Genomic DNA, 11,189 nt, shown 5'->3' on the forward strand with positions numbered 1-11,189 from the left:
CCCCAGAAATGGGAGTTCAGAAATGGGAGGGAAAGACCCCAAAATGGGGGGAAAACACCCCAAAAATGGAGGGGGGGAATCCCCAAAATTTGGGGGGAAAACCTCAAAAATGGGGGTTCAGAAATGGAGGGGAAATCCAAAAAATTTGGGGGAGAATGACCCCAAAAATGGGAGGGGGAAATCCCAAAAATTTGGGGGGGAAACCTCAAAAATGGGGGTCCAGAAATGGGGGGGAAAGACCCCAAAAATTTGGGGGAGAATGACCCCAAAAATGGGGGGAAATCCCCCAAAAATGGGAGCCCCAAATTGGGGGGAAAACCCCAAAAATGAGGTCCCAAAACCCCCCCAAATGGAGACCCCTCCCCCCCTCCCCTCAGGGTCCAATTTTGGGGGGGAGGGGTCACAAATTTGGGGGTTCCCCCTTCCCCCGGGAGCCTCCTGGCCCCACCCCAATGACGTCACGTGGAGGCCAATGATGTCACGGACTCAGACGATGACGTCACGACACCCAGAAGCCGGTGATGACGTCACAGCCGTGCCCAGCAGAGCTGATGACGTCATAGCGCCATTTACTGCAGCCGATGACGTCATAGAGCAGCTGATGACGTCACAGAAGAGCCGATGACGTCACACACTCAGCCGATGGCAGCTGATGATGTCACAGAGCAGCTGATGACGTCACAGCCCCAGCCCAGGGCGTGGTGACGTCACGGAGCTCTCCTCGTCTGTCGGTGATGTCATAACCCCGCCCCCTGCTCTCCAATGACGTCACGGCCCCATATACGGCAGCCGATGACGTCACACCGGAGTTGATGATGTCACAGAGCAGCCGATGATGTCATAACCCCGCCCTCTGCTCTCCGATGACGTCACGGCCCCGTATACGGCAGCTGATGATGTCACACCGGAGCTGATGATGTCATAACCCCACCTGCTGCTCTCGATGACGTCACGACCCCACACACGGCAGCCAATGACATCACAGAGGAGATGATGATGTCATAACCCCACCCACAGCTCTTGATGACGTCAGAACCCCCACACGGCAGCCGATGACGTCACACCGGAGCTGATGATGTCACAGAGCAGCCGATGATGTCATAACCCCACCTGCTGCTCTTGATGATGTCACAGCCCCACAAATGGCGGCCAATGATGTCACACCGGAGCCGATGACGTCACAGAGCTCTCCTCTTCTGCTGGTGATGTCATGACCCCGCCCTCTGCTCTCTGATGACGTCACAGCCTCACATATGGCAGCTGATGATGTCACAGAGCATCTGATGATGTCATAACCCCACCCACAGCTCTTGATGATGTCAGAGCCCACACATGGCAGCTGGTGACATCACACTGGAGCTGATGATGTCACAAAGCAGCCAATGATGTCATGACCCCGCCTTCTGCCAGCTAATGACGTTACAACCCACAAACGGCAGCCGATGACGTCACACCTGAACTGATGATGTCACAGAGCAGCCAATGATGTCATAACCCTGCCCTCTGCTCGATGACATCACGGCCCCACACACGGCAGCTGATGACGTCACACCAGAACTGATGATGTCATAACCCCACCCACAGCTCTTGATGATGTCAGAACCCACGAACGGCAGCTGATGACGTCACACCAGAACTGATGATGTCATAACCCCACCCACAGCTCTTGATGATGTCAGAACCCACGAACGGCAGCCGATGACGTCACACCGGAGCCGATGATGTCATAACCCCACCCTCTGCCCTCTGATGACACCACAACCCACAAACGGCAGCTGATGATGTCACACAGGAGCCGATGATGTCAGAGAGCTCTCCTTGTCCATTGATGATGTCACAACCCCACACACGGCAGCTGCTGATGTCATAGAGCACCTGATGATGTCATAACTCCACCCCACAGCTCTCGATGATGTCAGAGCCCACGAACGGCGACCGATGACGTCACACCGGAGCCGATGACGTCACAGAGCAGCCGATGATGTCATGACCCCGCCCTCTGCCCTCCGATGATGTCACGACCCCACAAACGGCAGCTGATGATGTCACAGAGCAGCCGATGACGTCATAACCCCACCCACAGCTCTTGATCACGTCACGGCCCCGCACATGACAGTGGATGACATCACACCGGAGCTGATGACATCACAGAGCAGCTGATGATGTCATAACCCCACCCACTGCCCTCTGATGACGTCATGGCCCCACAAACGGCAGCTGATGACGTCACACCGGAACCGATGACGTCACAGGGCTCTCCTCACCCGCCGATGATGTCATGACCCCGCCTGTTGCCCTTCGATGACGTCACGACCCCAGAAACGGCAGCCGATGATGTCACAGAGCAGCTGATGATGTCATAACCCCACACATGGCAGCTGATGATGTCACAGAGCAGCCGATGATGTCATAACCCCACCCCACCGCTCTCGATGACGTCAGAGCGCAAGAACGGCAGCCGATGATGTCACACTGGAGCTGATGATGTCACAGAGCAGCTGATGATGTCATAACCCCGCTCACTGCCCTCTGATGATGTCATGGCCCCACACACGGCAGCTGATGACGTCACAGCAGAGCCGATGACGTCACAGAGTTCTCCTCGGTCGCCGATGATGTCACGGCCCCGCCCCCAGCTCTCAATGACGTCACACCGGAACTGATGATGTCATAACCCCGCCCCCCCAGCTCTCGGTGACGTCAAAACCTCTTCCCGATGACGTCACCCACCCCCCCGTGACGTCATAACCTCCCCCTGGTGACGTCACAGCCCCCTTCCCCCCCCGTTCTGTCAGCAGCCGATGATGTCACGCCCTCAGCAGCCAATCGATGATGTCACTCCCTCCCGCCCCGATGATGTCACAGCCTCCCCTCCCCTCCCCTCCTCCCAGGGGGCGATGACGTCAGCACTGTGGAACTTGCCCCGCCCCCACGGCCATCCCGATGATGTCACGGCCATCCCGATGACGTCACTGCCATCCTGATGACGTCACAGCCATCATGATGATGTCACGGCCATCCCGATGACGTCACAGCCACACTGATGACGTCACAGCCATTTCGATGACGTCACAACCATTCTGATGATGTCACGGCCATCCCGATGATGTCACGGCCATCCTGATGACGTCATGGCCATCCCGATGACGTCACAGCCATCACAATGACGCCACAGCCATCCCGATGACGTCACGGCCATCCTGATGACGTCACGGCCATCCCGATGACGTCACGGCCCCGCCCACCACAGAAGCCATAACGAGGGGAGGGGAGGGCGGCCCTGCCCCCCACGTGACCTCCCCACGTGACCTCCCTCCCCTCCCCTCCCCACGTGCCTTACAAAGCCCCTCCCCACCCCCGCCCCTCCCCACCCACTCAGGCCCCTGGGAGGGGGAGGGGCAATAAAAGTGACGTTTCCTGCCCTTTTAGTGACTTTTTGGGGGGATTTTGGGGTTTTTTTTGATGTGAGACTTTTTGGGGGGTTTGGGGCTATTTTTGGGGGGATATTTTTGCTGCATTTCCGAGGCATTTTGGGGGTATTTCGGGCTATTTTTTGGGGATGTTTTGGGGATATTTTGGGGTTATTTTTGAGGCATTTTGAGGCATTTTGGGGGTATTTTAGGGTGTCCGCTCCGTCACTTCCGGTCTCTCAGCCCCTCCCTTTTCCCCTACCGGAAGTCCCTCCCCCTCCCTCTCTCCCCATTGGCCGCCTCTCCCGCCAATCCCACCATTCAAACCCCTTTTAGGCCCCGCCCCCTCCCCCCCTTCCCGCGGCCGTTACGGCTCAAAACAAGGCGGGGGAAAAGCCCCGCCCCTTTTTCAATCCCAGCCAATCAACGCCGCGCTCGCGCAGCCCGCCCTTCGCTCCCATTGGTCGGCGAGCCCCTGAGTGGGCGGGGCTTGCGTCGGGGTATAAAAGGGGCGGGCCCTTGGGGGGGTCCCCTCAGCGCGTTGGGCGGGCGGCGGCGCCGGAGGAGGGACCGCGCTGCGGGGGGAGGAGCGACAGGGGGACATTTCCTCCCCCCCCCCTCCCCTCAGCCCCCCTCAGGGCTCCCCCCGCCGCCCCGAAACTCGCGATAAAACCCCCCTTGAAAAGCGTTTTTTTTTTAATCTTTAAAACCCCCGAGATTCCACGCAAAGAGAGGAGAGAGAGATATAGAGAGAAAGGAGGAAAAAGGAAAAGGAAAAGGAAAAAAAAAAGGCCGGCCCTGCGAGGGCCCGGCCCGGCGTCATGGTGAGGGGAAATGAGGGGGGTTTGAGGGGTTCTCGGAGATTTTTGAGGGTCCTCAGAGGGGTTTTGGGGTGTTCGGGAGGGTTTTTGGGATTTGAGGGCCCTCAGAGACATTTGAGTTTCCTCAGAGGGGTTTTGGGGTGTTCCGGGGGGGTTTGAGGGGTCCTCAGAGAGATTTGGGGTGTCCTTAGAGGAGTTTGGGACCATGAGGAGGATGAGGGGAAATGGGGGGGGTTTGAGGGGCCCTCAGAGAGATTTGAGGGTCCTTGGAAAGATTTGGGGGGTTTTGGGATGTTCTGGGGGGGTTTGAGGGGCCCTCAGAGAGATTTGGGGTGTCCTAAGAGGGGTTTGGGACCATGAGGAGGATGAGGGGAAATGGGGGGTTTGAGGGCCCTCAGAGGGGTTTGGGGTGTTCTGGGGATTTGGGGTGTTTGGGATGTTGAGGAGGGATTTGAGGTTTCTCAGATTTGGGGGGGGGCCTCAGAGGGGTTTTTGGGGTGTCCAGGAGGGTTTTGGGGATTTGAGGGCCCTCAGAGAGATTTGAGGTTCCTCAGAGGGGTTTTTGGGGTGTTCTGGGGGGGTTTGAGGGGCCTCAGAGAGATTTGGGGCCATGGGGAGGGGAAATGAGGGGGGTTTGAGAGGTTCTCGGAGATTTTTGGGGGGTTTTGGGGTGTTCTGGGGGGTTTGAGGGACCCTCAGAGAGATTTGGGGTGTCCTAAGAGGGGTTTGGGGCCATGAGGAGGATGAGGGGAAATGAGGGGGGTTTGAGGGGCCCTTGGAGAGATTTGGGGTGTTTAGGGGAGGATTTGAGGGCCCTCAGAGGGGTTTTTGGGGTGTTCAGGAGGGTTTTGGGGTGTTTGGGATGTTTTTGGGATGTTCAGGAGGGTTTTGGGGATTTGAGGGTGCTCAGAATTTGGGGGGGTCCTTAGAGGGGTTTTGAGGTGTTTGGGAGGGATTTGAGGCTCCTCAGATTTTGGGGGGGATCCTCAGAGGGGTTTTGGGGGGGTCTGGGAAGGATTTGAGGTTTCTGAGATTTAGGGGGTCCTCAGAGGGGTTTTGGGGTGTCCAGGGAGGGTCTGAGAGGGACTTAAGGGTGCTCAGAATTTGGGGGATCCTCAGAGGGTTTGGGGTGTCTGGGGGATTTTGAGGGAATTTTGGGGGTCCCAGGTGGGTTTGGGGGTCCTAAGGTGGGTTTGGTTGGAGGAATTGGGGGATTTTGAGGGAATTGGGGGGATTTTGAGGGAATTTTGGGGGATTTTGAGGGAATTTTGGGGGAATTTTGGGGGAGATTTGAGGGAATTTTGGGGGTCCCAGAGTGGGTTTGGTTTGGGGGATTTTGAGGAATTTTGGGGGAGTTTTGAGGGGGATTTTGAGGAATTTTGGGGGATTTGAGAGAATTTTGGGGGATTTTGAAGGAATTTTGGGGGTCCCAAGGTGGGTTTGGGGTCCCAGGGTGGGTTTGGTTTGGAGGAATTGGGGGAATTGGGAGGATTTTGGGGGGATTTTGAGGGGATTTTGAGGGGATTTTGAGGAATTTTGGGGGGATTTTGAGGAATTTTGGGGGATTTTGAGGAATTTTGGGGGATTTGGAGGAATTTTGGGGGATTGAGGGATTTGGGGGTCCCAGAGTGGGTTTGGTTTGGGGAATTGGGGAGGATTTGAGGGAATTTTGGGGGGATTTTGAGGGAATTTTGGGAGGATTTTGAAGGAGTTTGGGGGTTCTAGGGTGGATTTTTAGGGGATTTGGGGGATTTGGGGGAATTTTGGGGGATTTTGAGGGAATTTTGGGGGATTTTGAGGGAATTTTGGGGGATTTTGAGGAATTTTGGGGGTCCCAGGATGGGTTTGGTTTGGGGGATTTTGAGGGATTTGGGGGAATTTTGGGGGATTTGAGGAATTTTGGGGGATTTGAGGGAATTTTGGGGGAATTTTGAGGGAATTTTGAGGGGATTTTGGGGGGGATTTTGAGGGAATTTTGGGGGGTCCCAAAGTGGGTTTGGGGGGTTTGGATTTGGGTTTTTTTGGGGGTTTCAGGAGATATTTAAGGATCTTTTTTGGGGGGATTTGGTGACTTTTTTTGGGGGGGTTAAAGGGATTTTGGGGGCCTCCCAAGGGGGGTTTTTGGGTCTAAATTCACTTTTTTTTTTATCCTTTTTTCTTTCTCCAGGAGCCCCGAGGTGGAGCCTGGCAGGTGAGGGGTTTTTTGGGGGGATTTTTGGGTTTTTTGGGGTTCTTTGAAACCCCAAAAGTTTTTAGGGGGGGTCTCTGATTTTTGGGGGCTCTCTCTGATTTTTTCGGTGGGTTTTTTTGGGGGGTTTTGGGGTCTTTTTTGGGTGGATTTTTGGGTGGTTTTGGGTGTTTTTGGGTGGATTTTTGGATGTTTTTGGGTGGATTTTTAGGTGGATTTTTGGGTGGTTTTAGGTGGATTTTTAGGTGGATTTTTGGGTGGATTTTTCAATGAATTTTTGGGTGGTTTTGGGTGAATTTTTGGGCATTTTTGGGTGGATTTTTAGGTGGATTTTTGGGTGTTTTTTTGGATGTTTTTGGGTGAATTTTTGGGTGTTTTGGGGTGGATTTTTTTTGTTTCCGGGTGGATTTTTGGGTGGATTTTTGGGGATTTTTGCCTGTTTTTAGGTGGTTTTGGGCTGTTATTTTTTGGGGATGTTCCTGGGTGTATTTTGAGGTGGATTTTGTATTTTTTGGGTGGTTTTGGGTGGATTTTTGGGTGTTTTCAGGTGGATTTTTGGGTGAATTTTTGGGTGTTTTTTTGGATGTTTTTGAGTGAATTTTTGGGTGGATTTTGGGGTGTTTTTGGTTGGATTTTTCAATGAATTTTTGGTTGGATTTTTCAATGAATTTTTGGGTGTTTTTGGGGTGGATTTTTGGTTGTTTTTGGGTAGATTCTTGGGTGGTTTTGGGTGGGTTTTTGGGCGTTTTTGGGTGTTTTGGGGTGGATTTTTACCTGGTTTTAGGTGTATTTTTAAATGTTTTTGGTTGTTTTTGGGTGGGGTTTTGGGCGGTTTTGGCTGGATTTGGGCTGTTATTTTTGTGGGATGTTCCTGGGTGTATTTTGAGGTGGATTTTGTCCATTTTTGGGGCCCCCCCAGACCCCGAACGCCGAGAACCTCCCCCCCCAGACGCTGCGGGGGCTGTGCCGGGAGGTTTCCCTGCTCAGCTCCGACCCCCCCGAGGGCATCAAAGTCTTCCCCAACGAGGAGGACGTCACTGACCTGCAGGTGGCCATCGAGGGGCCAGGTAGGAGCCCCCAAAACCCCCAAAATGTCCCTAAAGTGTCCTTAAAATATTCCTAAAATATCCCCAAAATATTCTCGAAATATCCCCAAAATATCCCTAAAATTTCCCCAAAGTATCTCCCAAATCCACCCAAAATATCCCCAAAATATCCTCAAAGTGTCCCTAAAATATCCCCAAAATATTCCCAAAATATCCCTAAAATATCCCCAAAATATTCTCAGAGTGTCTCTAAAATACCCCCCAAAAATCCCCTAAAATATCCCCAAAATGTCCTCAAAATATCCCCAAAATTCCCCCAAAATTCCCCCCAAATTTCCTCAAAATTTCCTCAAAATATTCCCAAAATATCCCCAAAATATTCCCCAAAATACCCCCCAAAATATCCCCAAAATATCCCCAAAATATCCCCAAAATATCCCCAAAATATCCCCAAAAATTCTCCCAAAATATCCCTAAAATATCCCCAAAATATCCCCAAAAATTCTCCCAAAATATCCCTAAAATATCCCCAAAATATCCCCAAAATCCCCCCAAAATCTCAGGGGTGACTTGGGGGTCTCTGGGGGGGTCTCTGGGGGGGTCCCTGGGGAGGTTTGGGGTTTTTTTGGGGTGGTCTGGGGGTTTTTGGGGGTCCCAGATTTTTGGGGGTCCCTGGGGTGATTTGGGGGTCTCAGGGTTGGTTTGGGGGTCTCTGGGGTCCTTGGGGTGATTTGGGGGTCTCTGGGGGTCCCTGGGGTGGTTTGGGGGTCCCTGGGGTGATTTGGGGGTCCTTAGGGGGTCTCTGGGGATCTTTGGGGGTCCCTGGGGAGGTTCTAGGGGGTCCCTGGGGGTCTCTGGGTGGTTTGGGGGTCTCTGGGGGGATCTTTGGGGGTCCCTGGGGATCGGTTTGGGGGTCTCATGGGGGTCCCAGGGGTTGGTTTGGGGGTCCCTGGGGGCTCTCTGAGTGATCTGAGGATCTTTGGGGGTCCCTGGGGTGGTTTGGGGGTCTCTGGGGGGTCCCTGGGGGTGATTTGGGGTCTCAGGGGGTCTCTGGGTGGTTTGGGGGTCTTTAGGGGTCTCTGGGGATCTTTGGGGGTCCTTGGGGTGATTTGGGGGTCCTTAGGGTGGTTTGGGGGTCTTTGGGGGTCCCGTGGTGATTTGGGGGTCTCTGGGGGTCTCTGGGGATCTTTGGGGTCCTTGGGGTGGTTTGGGGGTCCCAGGGTGGTTTGGGGTCTCTGGGGTCCCTGGGGAGGTTTGGGGTTTTTGGATTTTTGGGGGTCCCTGGGGTCCCAGATTTTGAGGGGTGGTCTGGGGGTCTCAGGGGTTTTGGGGGTTTTGGGGGTCCCTAACTGTGTTTTTGGGGTCCCAGGGTATTGGGGTGGATTTTGGGGTATTTGGGGTGGATTTTGGGTATTTGGGGTGGATTTTGGGGTATTTGGGGTCGATTTTGGGGGTCCAGGGCGGATTTTGGGGTCCCTGGGGTCCCAGATTTTGAGGGGTGGTCTGGGGTCTCAGGGGTTTTAGGGGGTTTTGGGGGTCTTAGGGGTATTTTGGGGGTCCCTAACTGTGTTTTTGGGGGTCCCAGGGGGTATTTTGGGGTGGATTTTGGGGTATTTGGGGTGGATTTTGGGGTATTTGGGGTCGATTTTGGGGGTCCAGGGCGGATTTTGGGGTCCCTGGGGTCCCAGATTTTGAGGGGTTGGTCTGGGGTCTCAGGGTCTCAGGGGTTTTGGGGGTCTCAGGGGGTTTTTGGGGTCCCTAACTGTGATTTTTGGGGTCCCAGGGGTATTTTGGGGTGGATTTTGGGGTATTTGGGGTGGATTTTGGGGTATTTGGGGTCGATTTTGGGGGTCCAGGGTGGATTTTGGGGGTCCCTGGGGTCCCAGATTTTGAGGGGTGGTCTAGGGGTCTCAGGGGTTTTGGGGGTCTCAGGGGGCTTTTGGGGTCCCTAACCTGATTTTGGGGGTCCCAGGGGTATTTTGGGGTGGATTTTGGGGTATTTGGGGTGGATTTTGGGGTATTTGGGGTCGATTTTGAGGGTCCAGGGCGGATTTTGGGGTCCTGGGGTCCCAGATTTTGAGGGTGGTCTGGGGGTCTCAGGGGTTTCAGGGGGTTTTGGAGGTCTCAGGGGGTTTTTGGGGTCCCTAACTGTGTTTTTGGGGGTCCCAGGGGTATTTTGGGGTGGATTTTGGGGTATTTGGGGTGGATTTTGGGGTATTTGGGGTGGATTTTGGGGTCCAGGGCGGATTTTGGGGGTCCCTGGGGGTCCCAGATTTTGAGGGGTGGTCTGGGGGTCTCAGGGAGTTTTTGGGGGGTTTAGGGGGTCTCAGGGGTTTTTGGGGTCCCTAACTGTGTTTTGGGGTCCCAGGGGGTATTTTGGGGTGGATTTTGGGGTATTTGGGGTCGATTTTGGGGTCGTCCCTGAGATTTTTGGGGTCCCTGGGGTCCCAGATTTTGAGGTGGTCTGGGGGTCTCAGGGGTTTTGGGGGTTTGGGGTCCCTAACCCGATTTTGGGGTCCCAGGGGTATTTTGGGGGTGGTCTTGGGGTGGATTTTGGGGTATTTGGGGTCGTTTGGGGGTCCAGGGCGGATTTTGGGGGTCCCTGGGGTCCGAGATTTTGAGGTGGTCTGGGGGTCTCAGGGCTTTAGGGGGGGCTTTGGGGTCTCAGGGGTTTTTGGGGTCCCTAACTGTGTTTTTGGGGGTCCCAGGGGGCATTTTGGGGTGGATTTTGGGGTATTTGGGGTGGATTTTGGGGTATTTGGGGTCAATTTTGGGGTATTTGGGGTCGATTTTGAGGGGTCCAGGGCGGATTTTGGGGGTCCCTGGGGTCCTAGCATTTTGGGGGTGGTCTGGGGGTTTTGGGGTCCCTAACCTGAATTTTGGGGTCCCCAGAGGGCACCCCCTACGCGGGGGGGCTCTTCAGGATGAAGTTGGTGCTGGGGGTCGGGGGCTGGTTTGGGGGTCTCTGGGGTTTTTAGGGTCCCTGGGGTCAGGGTTGCTCTGGGGTCTCAGGGTGTTTGGGGGGGTTTTTGGGGGTCCCTAACCCGAATTTTGGGGTCCCCAGAGGGCACCCCCTACGCGCGGGGGGGGCTGTTCAGGATGAAGTTGGTGCTGGGGGGTCCCTGGGATCTTTGGGGGGTCTTTGGGATCTTTGGGGCTCAGGGTTGGTCTGGGGGTTTTAGGGTCTCAGGGTTTTTGGGGTGGTCTGGGGGTTTTGGGGGTCCCTAACCCGAATTTTGGGGTCCCCAGAGGGCACCCCCTACGCGGGGGGGCTCTTCAGGATGAAGTTGGTGCTGGGCAGGGATTTCCCGGCCGCTCCCCCCAAGGGTTTCTTCCTCACCAAAATCTTCCACCCCAACGTGGGGCCCGGGGGGGAGATTTGTGTCAACGTCCTCAAGAGGGACTGGAGGGCCGAGCTGGGGCTCAGGCACGTCCTGCTGGTGAGCTGGGGGGCACTGGGATGAACTGGGATGAACTGGGAGGCACTGGGAGCCACTGGGAGGGGATTTGGGGGGGTTTGGACCCAGAAATCCCCTGTAAATGGGATTTATTGGGTTGATTTGGGGGGTAAATTGAGGGGTTGGTGAGACTGGGAGTGACTGGGAGTGACTGGGAGGGACTGGGAGTGACTGGGAGGGGATTTGGGGTGATTTGGGGTGGATTTGGGGGTTTGGACCCAGAAATCCTCTGTAAATGGGACTGGTTGGGTTGGATTGGGGGGTAA

General features: G+C 54.8%; 1 protein-coding gene across 1 annotated transcript; it reads left to right on the forward strand.

Annotated features, from left to right (window-relative positions):
• Positions 1-3,956: 3,956 nt before the first annotated feature.
• UBE2S (ubiquitin conjugating enzyme E2 S) lies at positions 3,957-10,941 on the forward strand. The gene is made up of 4 exons (XM_050305917.1): positions 3,957-4,234; positions 6,399-6,422; positions 7,339-7,486; positions 10,715-10,941. Exons 1-4 carry the CDS (start codon positions 4,232-4,234, stop codon positions 10,927-10,929), a joined length of 390 nt encoding a protein of 129 aa, XP_050161874.1. The 5' UTR covers positions 3,957-4,231; the 3' UTR covers positions 10,930-10,941.
• The last annotated feature ends 248 nt before the right edge of the window (positions 10,942-11,189 follow it).

The sequence above is a fragment of the Myiozetetes cayanensis genome, unplaced genomic scaffold, assembly GCF_022539395.1.
Source record: "Myiozetetes cayanensis isolate MyiCay16 unplaced genomic scaffold, myiCay2020 scf1029, whole genome shotgun sequence".
In the NCBI taxonomy this organism is placed as follows: Eukaryota; Metazoa; Chordata; class Aves; order Passeriformes; family Tyrannidae; genus Myiozetetes; species Myiozetetes cayanensis.